The sequence below is a fragment of the Macaca thibetana genome, chromosome 8 (assembly GCF_024542745.1).
Source record: "Macaca thibetana thibetana isolate TM-01 chromosome 8, ASM2454274v1, whole genome shotgun sequence".
Taxonomy (NCBI): domain Eukaryota; kingdom Metazoa; phylum Chordata; class Mammalia; order Primates; family Cercopithecidae; genus Macaca; species Macaca thibetana.
Genome location: NC_065585.1, coordinates 69302016 through 69314052, shown reverse-complemented (window position 1 = coordinate 69314052; position 12037 = coordinate 69302016). Strand labels below are relative to the sequence as shown.

Here is a 12037-nt window from a genome sequence, read left to right as displayed (position 1 = left end):
AAATTTTTGAAAAGTTGATTCTATTGACATGCTACTTAGAAAACTGGAAGTTTACTGATGGCATATATCTATGAATGCTATAGTTTGTTAAAACAACAACAACAAAAGTCCCAGGCTTAAAGAACACTGTAAGTTAACAAGACTCATGTCATCTTTTAATCATTATATATTATAATTAATTGTTAAACTTAGAATTTTTCATTAAGGTGGCACTGTTGAGAGCTCACGCAGGGGAGCACTTACTCCTTGGAGCTACAAAGAGATCCATGATGTATAAAGATATTTTGCTTTTGGGTAAGTTTTTTTTTAATATAAGAATAAATTATGCATATTTTATTCTTGCAATAATATACGGGGTCTGTTCTGTATGTACCAAGTATTTGCAGACACTGTCAAATGGTGCTGCCACTTCACAGGTTGGATTTAATTGTGTCCTCACTTGGCCTTATTTTTCCTTGCCTTGACTGTATGTAAGTTCAGAGTCCATGAGATGATTAGGGAGTATTAAGATTTACAAATAAAAAAGAGATGTTGTTCAATAAACATTATATTGAGGTATGTTCAGATTATATCAGAATGAATAATTAATGACTTATATGGCTGCCTTATGGAGTCTCAATGTGTTTTCATATTTCCTCAGAGTCTGCTTTTTATTTTATACGCTTTAAAAAAAAAATGTTTACAACCTATGATCTTATTGCCCATGATAGCCCATGATATGCTACAAAATGATCAAGTAAAAAAGTACTGGTGGTAATGACTATTTTGATAGACAGGAATGCTAGAAGAGGTGAAAGAAGGATAATAGGTGTGGGGTGGTGGAGTAGAGAAGACATAAAGAAAAAACGTTTGTCTTCATTAATTGCTCCAATCCTGCTACTTTACTTAATGTATACAATTAGGTTTTGAGGGTTGAGATCCTTCTGACACTTACTAGCTCTACCTCTCTCTGGCATGTGTGAAAATATGACTAGATTATTTTATTTTTGTGCTAGATGTTTTAGCCCCAAATATAAATAAATTGAAGACAATATAACAATATCTAATATTATTGCGGGTTTACTATGTAAATACACTGGTCTAAGTACATTACATGTATATATATATTCTCTCATTTAATCCTTGAAATAGCCCTAAGGGATTAGTACTATTATTTACAGCCCATTTTGCAGGTGAAGAAATGGAGGCAGAGAAAGTTTACCAAAGGTCACAAAACTAGTAAAGAATATAGCCAGGATTCTAAACCACATAATGTGATTGTGGAGACTATGCCCTGAAATGTTATTAAATACCTCCCTTGCATTTCTAGTAAACACCTAGAATACTGTTCTCGTTATAGACCTAAATGCAATAGACCTAGAAAACAAAATGTCTACTGTATAAATTCTAGCTCTAAATTAGTTTACCCAGAATAATTAGGTAAGCTAACATTTCATAAAGAAAGAGTGAAGCTCAAAAAAAGATATTAACTATGTGAACTGAAATATATGTTAATTAGTTTTACCATGGTAATTATTTCACAATGTAGATACACATTAAAGCATTACATTGGGCCAGGCATGGTGGCTCATGCATGTAATCCCAGACAGAGGCAGGAGGATCACTTGATGTCAGGAGTTCGAGACCTGCCTGGCCAACATGGTGAAACCTTGTCTCTACTAAAAATACAAAAAATTAACCGGACATGGTGGCGGGCGCCTGTGATCCCAGCTACTCTGGAGGCTGAGGCATGAGAATCACTTGACCCTGAGAGGTAGAGGTTGCAGCAAGCTGAGATGGTGCCACTGCCCTCCAGCCTGGGCAATAGAGAGAGACTCTGTCTAAAAACAAACAAACAAAAAATCACATTGTACACCTTAAATATATGCAATTGTTTGACGGTCATACCTCCATAAAGCTGGAGAAAAAAGAAAGAGCAAGGGTACCGTTGAATATGCTGTTACCCTGAGGATTGTCTTTGCCTGCAGTGAAAGAATTTAGAATATTTGTCTTTTTAAAAAACCAGAAAATAACAATTTAGCTGTTATTTTTGAAGGCTATAAAAATGTCCATTATATTATAGCCAGAGAATTTCTGAGTTAGCAAGATCTTTAGGGAATAGGTGGTCTAGCTTGCCACCCAAGTTTTGAACTCCCTTAAAGTCAGCCTTATAAAGTGGTTATCCCACCTCTATTTAAAGAAGTCCAGGAAGAGAAAATATACTATCAGAGGCAACTCATGAGAATTCACATGCTAATTTAAAAAAAAAAATCAGCTTCCCTTACTTAGACGTGTTAAAACTGTCTCAATAGTGTATGCCTAGAATGCCTAGAGTATCAAAGTGCTGTTTTTAATCCACTGTAAACAAGAAAGATTCTTTAGGGTTTGTATTGTAGTCATTAGTGAATAAAACTCTAATAGATGAGTGACACAGAGAAAAACTAATCATTATATTTAGAATTTCTCTTGTCAATTATTAGCATGTTATTTAGTCTGCGCTTTTGTGTTATCACAAGTGACTGATACCATTAAAATGCATGTGATCATATTATCAATGTTATTCGTCCTTTAAGCATGCTTGAGTTTTTCCAGCATAACTAACAACACCACTGAGAGAGAAAGTACATCACTATTCTTTCAAGGGTAGACTATTTTAAACACAGGTTTGTTAAATTTTAAACAATGCTGACAATTTTAGGAGACAGGTGGTTATTTTGTTGCTGTTGTTTTCTCTTCCATAGGAAACAACTATGTTATTCACCGCAACAGCTGTGAAGTTGAGATTAGCCGTGTGGCCAATCGTGTTCTAGATGAGCTGGTTAGACCATTTCAAGAAATCCAGATTGATGACAATGAGTATGCTTGTTTAAAGGCAATTGTATTTTTTGATCCAGGTTGGTTTTCAAAATTCCACTAGAGAATTGATATAATAAAAATTAAACTACTTTTCAAGATTAGAATATTTATTGTCTTCACACTCTAATTACATTAAATCTGCTGCCTTTCTTATTCCTTGGTTAGATGCAAAAGGGCTAAGTGATCCAGTAAAAATTAAGAACATGAGGTTCCAAGTGCAGATCGGTTTGGAGGACTACATTAATGATCGGCAGTATGACTCCCGGGGAAGGTTTGGAGAGTTGCTTCTGCTCCTGCCCACGCTGCAGAGCATCACTTGGCAAATGATTGAGCAAATACAGTTCGTTAAACTTTTTGGGATGGTCAAAATTGACAACCTGCTTCAGGAAATGCTACTAGGTGGTGAGTACATTGAAGAATTTCTACTTTATTGATTAGAATCACACTAAATATAAGTTTGACCCATTGATTTTTTTTGGTCCATATTTAATTCATCTATTGAAGTCACTGTGATGCTTCTGAACTTTTCTCCTTCTGCTAGGACATAATGAACTCAAGTTTTTACATTTAGAAAATTTGCAAGACCCATCAGAGAGACAAAAATACTTGGACGGATTCAAGCCCCCATTCTTTTTTTGTTTTCTTGAGACAGAGTCTCGCTTAGTCTCCAGGCTGGAGTGCAGTGGTGTGATCTCGGCTCACTGCAACCTATGACTCCCTGGTTCAAGTGATTCTCCTGCTTCAGCCTCCAGAGTAGCTGGGACTACAGGCACACGCCACCACACCTGGCTAATTTTTGTATTTTTGGTAGAGACGGGGTTTCACTGTGTTCACCAGGATGGTCACCATGTCCTGACCTTGTGATCTGCCAGCCTCGGCCCCCTCAAAGTGCTGGAATTACAGGCGTGAGTCACTGTGCCTGGCCTCAACCCCCGTTCTTATTAGCCTCCACCACCTCTACTCCACAGTCCCTCTGACTTAAATTTTCAGATCCTTCCAAACATGGCAAACAGAAACAAATTTCCTGGTTTTATGACCTCTTCAAATATATCATGGTTTTTCATGCTCTAATTTGTTTAAAACCTCAAGGATACTGGAATTGCAATATAACCTAATACATATATATATATATATATATAAAATATATATATTAAAAAAATCTTAAAAATGAACATTGTGTTCCTGAAACAATTAATTGACACAAAATAGAAAGGGAAAATGATATTTCATTGTTGCAATAAATGTCAGGAATAAGTTAAGAAATTTATTTTGCATTCCAATCTAGATTAAATTTCCTTGTAAAATCATCATATTTGTTTTTAGTTTTCTGGTGCATAATTTGTTCCTAATGATATCTTTCTGAAATGAAAGTTGTTCATGCTATTACGGTGATCCCAAATACTATAAACTTGAGGTAAGTGATTCTTGGAATTGCCTTAACAACAGGCAGCGAACCTAATGATTCCAGGAAATGGCACACAAAGTCCATTTTTAATATACAGCATAATATGATGCAACATTAATCTAGCCAATGTACAGTGAAAGCTGACATTGTTCTTAATATGCCAGTGGTTCTGTCAATTTGTTTTTGAATTCCCAAAAAGCACTTGGCAAAAATAGCAATATTTAAGCTGTCAATCAAAACATTTGTTTCAAGGTAAACTTGCTGTTCCTGATTAAATATCACTAACACAGCATCTTTTTATCTTTTGTAGGGGCTTCCAATGACGGTAGTCATCTCCATCATCCAATGCATCCACATTTGTCTCAAGATCCATTAACCGGGCAAACTATACTTTTAGGTCCTATGTCAACACTGGTTCATGCAGACCAGATCTGTAAGTATATAGGCTACTTTTCAACCATGATATTTCTTAATTACCTGAGAAAAAGTAGAATTGTGGGAAAGAATCTATTAGTAACCAGAAATGGCAAAAACTTGGTGTAATTTCCCATCTGGGACTCAGCAGTAGAAGATTGTTATTCAGCTTGTCACTTATTCTCCCTAGACGTCAGTTTGCTTCCTAAAATGAAAATGTAAGAAAAATCTTTCTACTTCATAGGTCTGGGGAGCACAAAAGAGTATACAAGTAGTCCTTGCTCTGCATGGTAGTGTGAGACGTAAAAACGACAATGTAAGCTGAAACCATGCAAGGGAATCTTAATAATCAATGGGAAAATTATTTCCTGCTTGGGACCTTCAAAAATGTTTGTGAAAACATTAAGAACTCTCTGAATGTTTATGGAAACTAAAGAAATGTAATCTTTATACTTTTTTTGTAGAATTAAATATAAAACATTTCAGTTGGTACACTGTAATTAAAACATTAGGAATATTGACAATCGAAGTGTTTTATTTCTTTATAAAATAATTGTGAAACGCAGTTTGACCAGTTCTTGTCACCTTCTAAAACTTACATTAGGAAGCGAGGATCTTTTCTACGCCCTGATGAGTTTTATTCGTTGGGAAATTTGGATCAGCTTTCAACATTTTAATTCCTTGTATTCTCAATGTCCTGGCATGTTTCTGAGAATTCATTTAATGTGAAATTTCTTTTGCCGCGTTCACTTCTTTTGGGACACCTTCTCCCCTTTTGACACATCCAGCTTTCTCATTTATGTGGACAAGTTTTCCTTTGCTAAGTTCTTGAGTGCATAGAGACTCAAACAACAGCAGCGGCAGTATTCCCGTGGACAGCTACTTCTTCTGTGATTGCCTTTGTGTTCTATTTGTATGTCACTTCCAGCATTATCACCTTCTATTCCTTTTCTGCACTTTCACTGTTGTTGGTCAATTCTAATTCAATTATTCAGTTTTGTAAAATGTGAGTGAATTTACCGCTAGGAAACAAGAAGGCGACACAGCCACTGTATGCAGTTTGTTTTCCACGCCTGAACTGAATAGAAGATGCTCAGTGACCAATCATGGACAGACTAAAAATTGTGACATGATCAGTCATTGATCATAAAGCGCATCCGTTATTTAGATAGTTGTTTGCAGACTGAAGAGTTGGCAGTGGAGTCTGTATTTATGAAATCACTCACTAATTGTGAGTTACCATGGTGACTGAAACTTGAACCATGTTGTTGCCAGACTGGTGCTGTTTAAGCCACGGTAACTAGAATTCATTCACATCAGAATTGTGCAGTGAGGGCGGCTTATGAAAACTCCTTGGAACTCAGATGACTATATAAATACTATAGAGATTGTTAGTAGATAAGTTAATCTATTATTACAACCTTCATGATAATTTTATTTTTCTAGGCTATTCTGGTGATACAGATCTCTAATTATTTGATAAAATATCTAGATTAACTGATTAATTGCTTCGGAATTTAATGTAATTAATCCCAGATTTACCTTCGATCCATTGCCTCTGAACACCAAACCTACTAACTCACTGAGATGACTTGAGTTATTGTGATGTAATTATTATGCATACTCTTATTGCTTACTGAATTTACAATAGTCTTTAATAGCTAGCTACAACATTTTTTTCCCCAAATGTTGTATGCAATGCAACAATTTACCAAGTACCACCTGACTTCTAGCCACTGATAGGGAACGTAGAGGCCACAGAACTTCATGTTACCATGCCGTCTTTTAGATACAAGCATAGGTAGATCTTTGTGTAAATAGTATCTGAAACCAAAATTCTTTGAGTATATGAGAGAGAGAAAGAAATGAAATTGTTAGGAAAAATATAAATTATAGAAAACTATCGCATAATCTTGGATTTCCAATGTACTTGAAAGACATTATTTGGGACCATCCTTGCAAAATAGATCTTACTGTTTTCATTTAATAGATAATCAAGAGCAGAAAGAGAGGGGCAAGCTTAATACCATACTAGAGAGTTTATGGAGTTGTGTCTCTTAAAGATCAGTTATTCATAAACTCACAAAATGAAACACATTAACAACACATTAAGCAGTGTAGGAATCAACTGGCAAGAGAGTTGGACAGTTCTGCTGGTGGTTGAATACTTTTTAAGGGCTAGTATTCTAGTATTTTAAAAACATATTTGCTGACCCTAGTCTTTTAAAAATCACATTGTTACACTCATTTTTATTCTTGTTCTTTCCACATAGTATTTGTGGGATTTATTTGTAAAAGAAAACTTGGCTTTACTATCCTCATTTGAAATAATTTATATTTTATGCAAGCAAGATATTAAACACAACCAAAAGTTAAGTTCATGCATATTTTCTTGGTCTTTTAGAGAAGGCTACTGCAGTCTTAGATCTAGTCTAAATAGCCAGAAATAATTTTAAAAGCAGATTTTGATATTGGTTTGTCATTTAAATGGCACTTAAAAATTTTGCTTCTGAGTAATTGCTAATCCATACTTAACAATAATATAAAGCTAATGTATTAATGAACACCAGGCAGAAGGAGGCTGTTCTTGTTTTGTAGATAATTTTTAAAAACTGTTGAGACATAAGCTATAAAGTTTACAAAACCTCAGTCTGATCATCAAACATTTTCTGTTAGTTCTATTTACTATGTGGAATAATCCGGTAACAATAAGCGTGAGTACTAAAATATTTCAAGTTTCTACAAATTACAGAATAACTCCTAGATTATTTTATAATATGGTTACATTTTACAATGGAAAGAACTACTATTCTAGACAATGAAGTTTTGAAACTAACTTTTTACATTCAATTCAATCTTTTTGTATTCAATTACTTTCTATTCAATTACTCAGGCTTGCTCTTTGCATCAAAGGGGATGGGACAGGCAAGCTCGATTGTAATAGAATAATTTTGAAGCAAAAAAAGCCAGTAGTTTTCAGATGCTTTTGACTACAACTTAGATTTCAGAACATTTATAAAGTACGTTAACCTTAATTTTTTATGTCATTTAATATGTCTGAATTATATTTTTATTTTATGTGAATTTTGATGGTAAAAATTATAAACATTGCTTTCTAATATTTGAGAAAACTATCCTTCTGTTAATTCTTTTCATTGCCTTTTTTCCTGGTAGGTTCATTAGAGAATCAAATGCTTATAAATGCTTTTAAGAAAGGCAGGAAACACCTTAAAGTGACTATGAAAAAAATTTTTTAACATGACCTCTTTCTATTTAATGTTATTTGGGAGGTAAGGTAAGAGTACTCTCTAACAGTATGTCATGGGCCAATAATACATTCTACAAATCACTATTCTATATAGGATCTTTTTAAAACATTGCTAGATCATGTTAATGTGTATTGGTGTTGTGTAGGGTTTAATGGGGTGGGGAAGGCTGACTGCTACCATCACACTCAATTCTCTGATTCTTTTTCAGCAACTCCTGAAACCCCACTCCCTTCCCCACCACAAGGCTCTGGGCAAGAACAGTACAAAATAGCTGCAAACCAAGCATCAGTCATTTCACACCAGCATCTCTCCAAACAAAAGCAATTGTGAAAACGTGTTTACTTCAGAACGGCACTACATAAATGTGAAAAGTTGTTGATCTTGAAATATCTCAGGATAGCACTTTTGGCAAACTCTTAGCCAAGGCTTCTTCATGGTGCTGTTATAACATGGTGTCCTATTTTCTTGTTTATACGTTCATTCTGTTTGTTGTTGCTACTACGTAAAACTTTCACACGCAACCAATGTGTATCTGAGTTTGAAGATGTTTATATAGGGTATTTTTTCCAACTGCCCCTGCATTGTGCCCGAACCAACTGAATCTTATGTACGAGTTTCATTTGTTTTATTAATGTTAATTTAAATTTGTAAATAATTGCTTTATTGTGATGTGATACAGAACAAAGTGTTCATTTTTGACTGAAAATAGTGGATCAGAAATCCCGGTTTAATATAAAATGAGCTAAATTTTTAAAAATAAATTATAAACTTGCAGATTAGAAAAATAAAGCAGTTGCGGTAGAATAGGCTGTATCTTTTTCAAGAAGAATCTCTTATGGACATTCTGTGGTAAAGAAGCAACTCTTTGCTTTAGAGTTAAATATTCCTATCTTAAGTTTAGAAAAATACAAAGAACCATTCCAAGGACGACTGGATACTTTTTGAATCTGACTTTATTTGAAGATGTATGGTAAGCAAAAGCATGTTGGTTTTATCAGTTAGGATAGAGGGTGAATTGTAACAAAGAAACCCCTAAAACAGTGACTAAACCAAGAGAGGCATCTATTTCTTTCTCCTGAAACAATTTAGAAATAGTTATCCATTGACTAGAAATTAGCACATGCCCACAGCTGGCTCCCAGGGTGGCCAGGAGAGTTATCTATAGGTGGAAAGTCTGTGTCAGCCAAAGCCATGCCACTCTGAGAGAGCTGATTCTGAGGACACGTTAGCCATCTACCACCCATGTTCCTTATTTAGTCCTCACAATAACACTGTAGGAGAGGTATCCTTTTCTCTCTTTTATAAATAAGGGAAAGTTTAGCTTGAGGGTTTAAGGAACATAACAAAAGTTCACCAACATTAACGAGTGAGAGAATCACATTCAAACCCAGGTCTAGTTGACTTAATGAATCTTTGGTGTGGAATGAAAAATGTGAACTTCTTACTCATAGTGTGGTTTTTAAATATATGCAGTTGAATGATGATTGGATACTATTCATCATATTGCCTATAATATATATTTACTGATAAGTGGTGAGTGTAAAATTGTTGCGCCTAGAATAAGAAACCACTTTTGTAGTTTTAACAAGACTTTTCCTTAAAAACATTAGAGAAAATAAAAGATTCACCACATAGATTTTGATGAAAACAAAAACAAAGCAAAATGACTGGCTTAGCAGATTCTTTAAAATGTAGCAGCCCAGGGATGTACCAAATGTCAAATTCTAGACTGAGGAGTACAGTTCATTGGAGCCTTAAACTCTCTGATATCACCTAAAGCTGGAATTTATTTTAAAACAAATTAAGCATGGGCCACCTCATGAGGCAGTGGCTCGTCTCTGGTTGAGGAGAGGGAAAATTGGAAAAACTGGTTCAGTAATTATCAATAATATTTTTTGAAAAAGAGGATCCCAAGCTGTAAAAGATTGAATTAGATAATCTTTCTCAGGATTTTTTAAATGTCTAAGATTATGATGTCATATATCCCACTTACCCTGTAAGTAAAAAGGTTATAGTAATATTAAGTAACTTATTAGCTCTTAAAGTAAAATTGAACTCTTCAAGTAGAAACATGATTATTAAAAGCTATCTATGATTTAATAGATTTAATAAAATTCCTTCAAGACCTGGTACCCTTGTGAAACTGTAAAATATATCATATGGGGGAGTTTTTTAACTCTTAGTTTTTGAAAATTTACTGTAGTTTCTATTTCGTGCATAAGAATGTTTTTGATTTTTATCATACAAATAACTTTTGTAGATTTTTGTTTACTTTGGGGGGGATATTCCCTTAGAAGATATTAAAACAAAATACTGCCTTGGTCTGTGCAGGCTGCTGTAACAAAATACTGTGAACTTGGCAGCTTATAAATAACGGAAATTCATTTCTCACTGTTCTCAATGGAGGGAAGTCCAAGATTAAGGAATTAACAAATTAGGTCTCTGGATCATACATGGCATTTTCTAGCTGTGTCTTTACACATAAAAGGAACAAGGTAGCTCTCTCGGGTATCTTTAATAAAGGTACTAATTCTCATGACTGAATCCCCCTCCAAAGGCCCCACCTCCTAATACCATCCCTCTGGGGACTAGGTATCAGCATGTGAATTTTGGAAAACACAAAAATTCAGAACATAGCAAATACTTTTAAAGCGTGAATGGTAACATTCATTTTTAGTGAACCCTGTAATTTATTCATGTATATTTACTAAAACAGCTATGTCTTTGAAATTATTAGCAATGATTCTGCTTCAATAACTATGGTCAGGGGGATTTATAATATTATATTTTTATATACTGAACTGCCAAAGATGCTGGAAAAAAGGAACTGATGTTTTCAGCATATTTTCAAAATATTGATAAGGGAAGTTATCACTTTTATATAGTATTCAACTTTTTTCAGGTAATAGAAATGAATAATTTATTGTGAAATAATTCATTTTATAAATGTAAAATTATTTTTATAAATTTTATTGTTGGAAATCAAAAATTAGTAGATTTTTTACAATGTTAAATTATACTGAGATTAAAGTATTCCTAAACTGTGACGCTACATTTGTTTCACTAAACTTTCTAAATAAAAACTGAGGAAAAAAAAAATCACTGAAACCAGGTTCTTCATTAGTGTTCAAAAATGATTTCATATTTTTACAGACACTGATAATATATTTTATATAGTCATTTGTATTAGTCTGTTTTCACACTACTATAAAGAACTATCTGAGACTGGGTAATTTGTAAAGAAAGGAGGCTTAATGGACTCATAGTTTTGCATGGCTAGGGAGGCTTCAGGAAACTTATAATCATGGTGAAAGGAGAAGCAAGCACCTTCTTCACAGGCAGCAGGAGAGAGAGAAAGCGAGAGGGGAACTGCCAAACACTTTTAAACCATTAGCTCTTGTGAGAACTCACTATCACAAGAACAGCATGGGGAAAACTGCCCCCTTGATCCAATCACCTCCCACCAGGTCCCTCCCTAGACACATGGGGATTACAATTTGACTTGAGATTTGGGTGGGGACATAGAGCCAAACCATATCATTCTGCACCTGCCCTCTCCCAAATCTCATGTCCTTCTTACATTTCAAAACCAATCACGCCTTCACAACAATTACCCCAAATCTTTAACTCATTCCAGCATTAACTCAAAGGTCCAAGTCCAAAGTTTTATAGGAGACAAGGCAAGGTCCTTTCACTTATGAGAGTGTAAAAGCAAAAACAACTTAGTTACTTCCAAGATACAATGGGGATATAGTCATTGGGTAAACGTTCTCATTCCAGATAAGAGAAATTGGCCATAACAAAGGGGCCACAGGCCCCATACAAGTTGAAAACCAGGCAGGATACTCATTAAATCTTGTAGCTCCAAAATAATCTCCTTTAACTCCATGTCTCATGACCAGGGCACACTGATGCAAGATGTGGGCCCCCAAGGCCTTGGGCAGCTCTACTCCTGTGACTCTGCAGGGTAGAGTCCCCACACAGCTGCTTTCATGGACTGGCTCTGAGTGTTTGTGACTTTTCCAGGTACACAGTACAAACTGTCAGTGGAACTACTGTACTGGGGTCTGAAGGATAGTGGACCTCTTCTCGCAGTCCCACTAGGCAGGGCCCC

At 35.0% G+C, this 12037-nt stretch overlaps 1 protein-coding gene across 4 annotated transcripts in view; it reads left to right on the top strand.

Moving 5' to 3' along the window:
* HNF4G (hepatocyte nuclear factor 4 gamma) overlaps positions 1-11011 on the top strand; it is a 158175-nt gene extending 147164 nt beyond the window's left edge. For all 4 annotated transcript variants that reach the window (XM_050800229.1, XM_050800226.1, XM_050800225.1 and 1 more), the window contains 5 exons: positions 207-294; positions 2721-2873; positions 3001-3237; positions 4551-4673; positions 8132-11011. In XM_050800229.1, the coding sequence (XP_050656186.1) occupies positions 207-294; positions 2721-2873; positions 3001-3237; positions 4551-4673; positions 8132-8253 (723 nt within the window). In that variant the 3' untranslated portion in view covers positions 8254-11011. The remainder of the gene's footprint in view (positions 1-206; positions 295-2720; positions 2874-3000; positions 3238-4550; positions 4674-8131) is intronic.
* The last annotated feature ends 1026 nt before the right edge of the window (positions 11012-12037 follow it).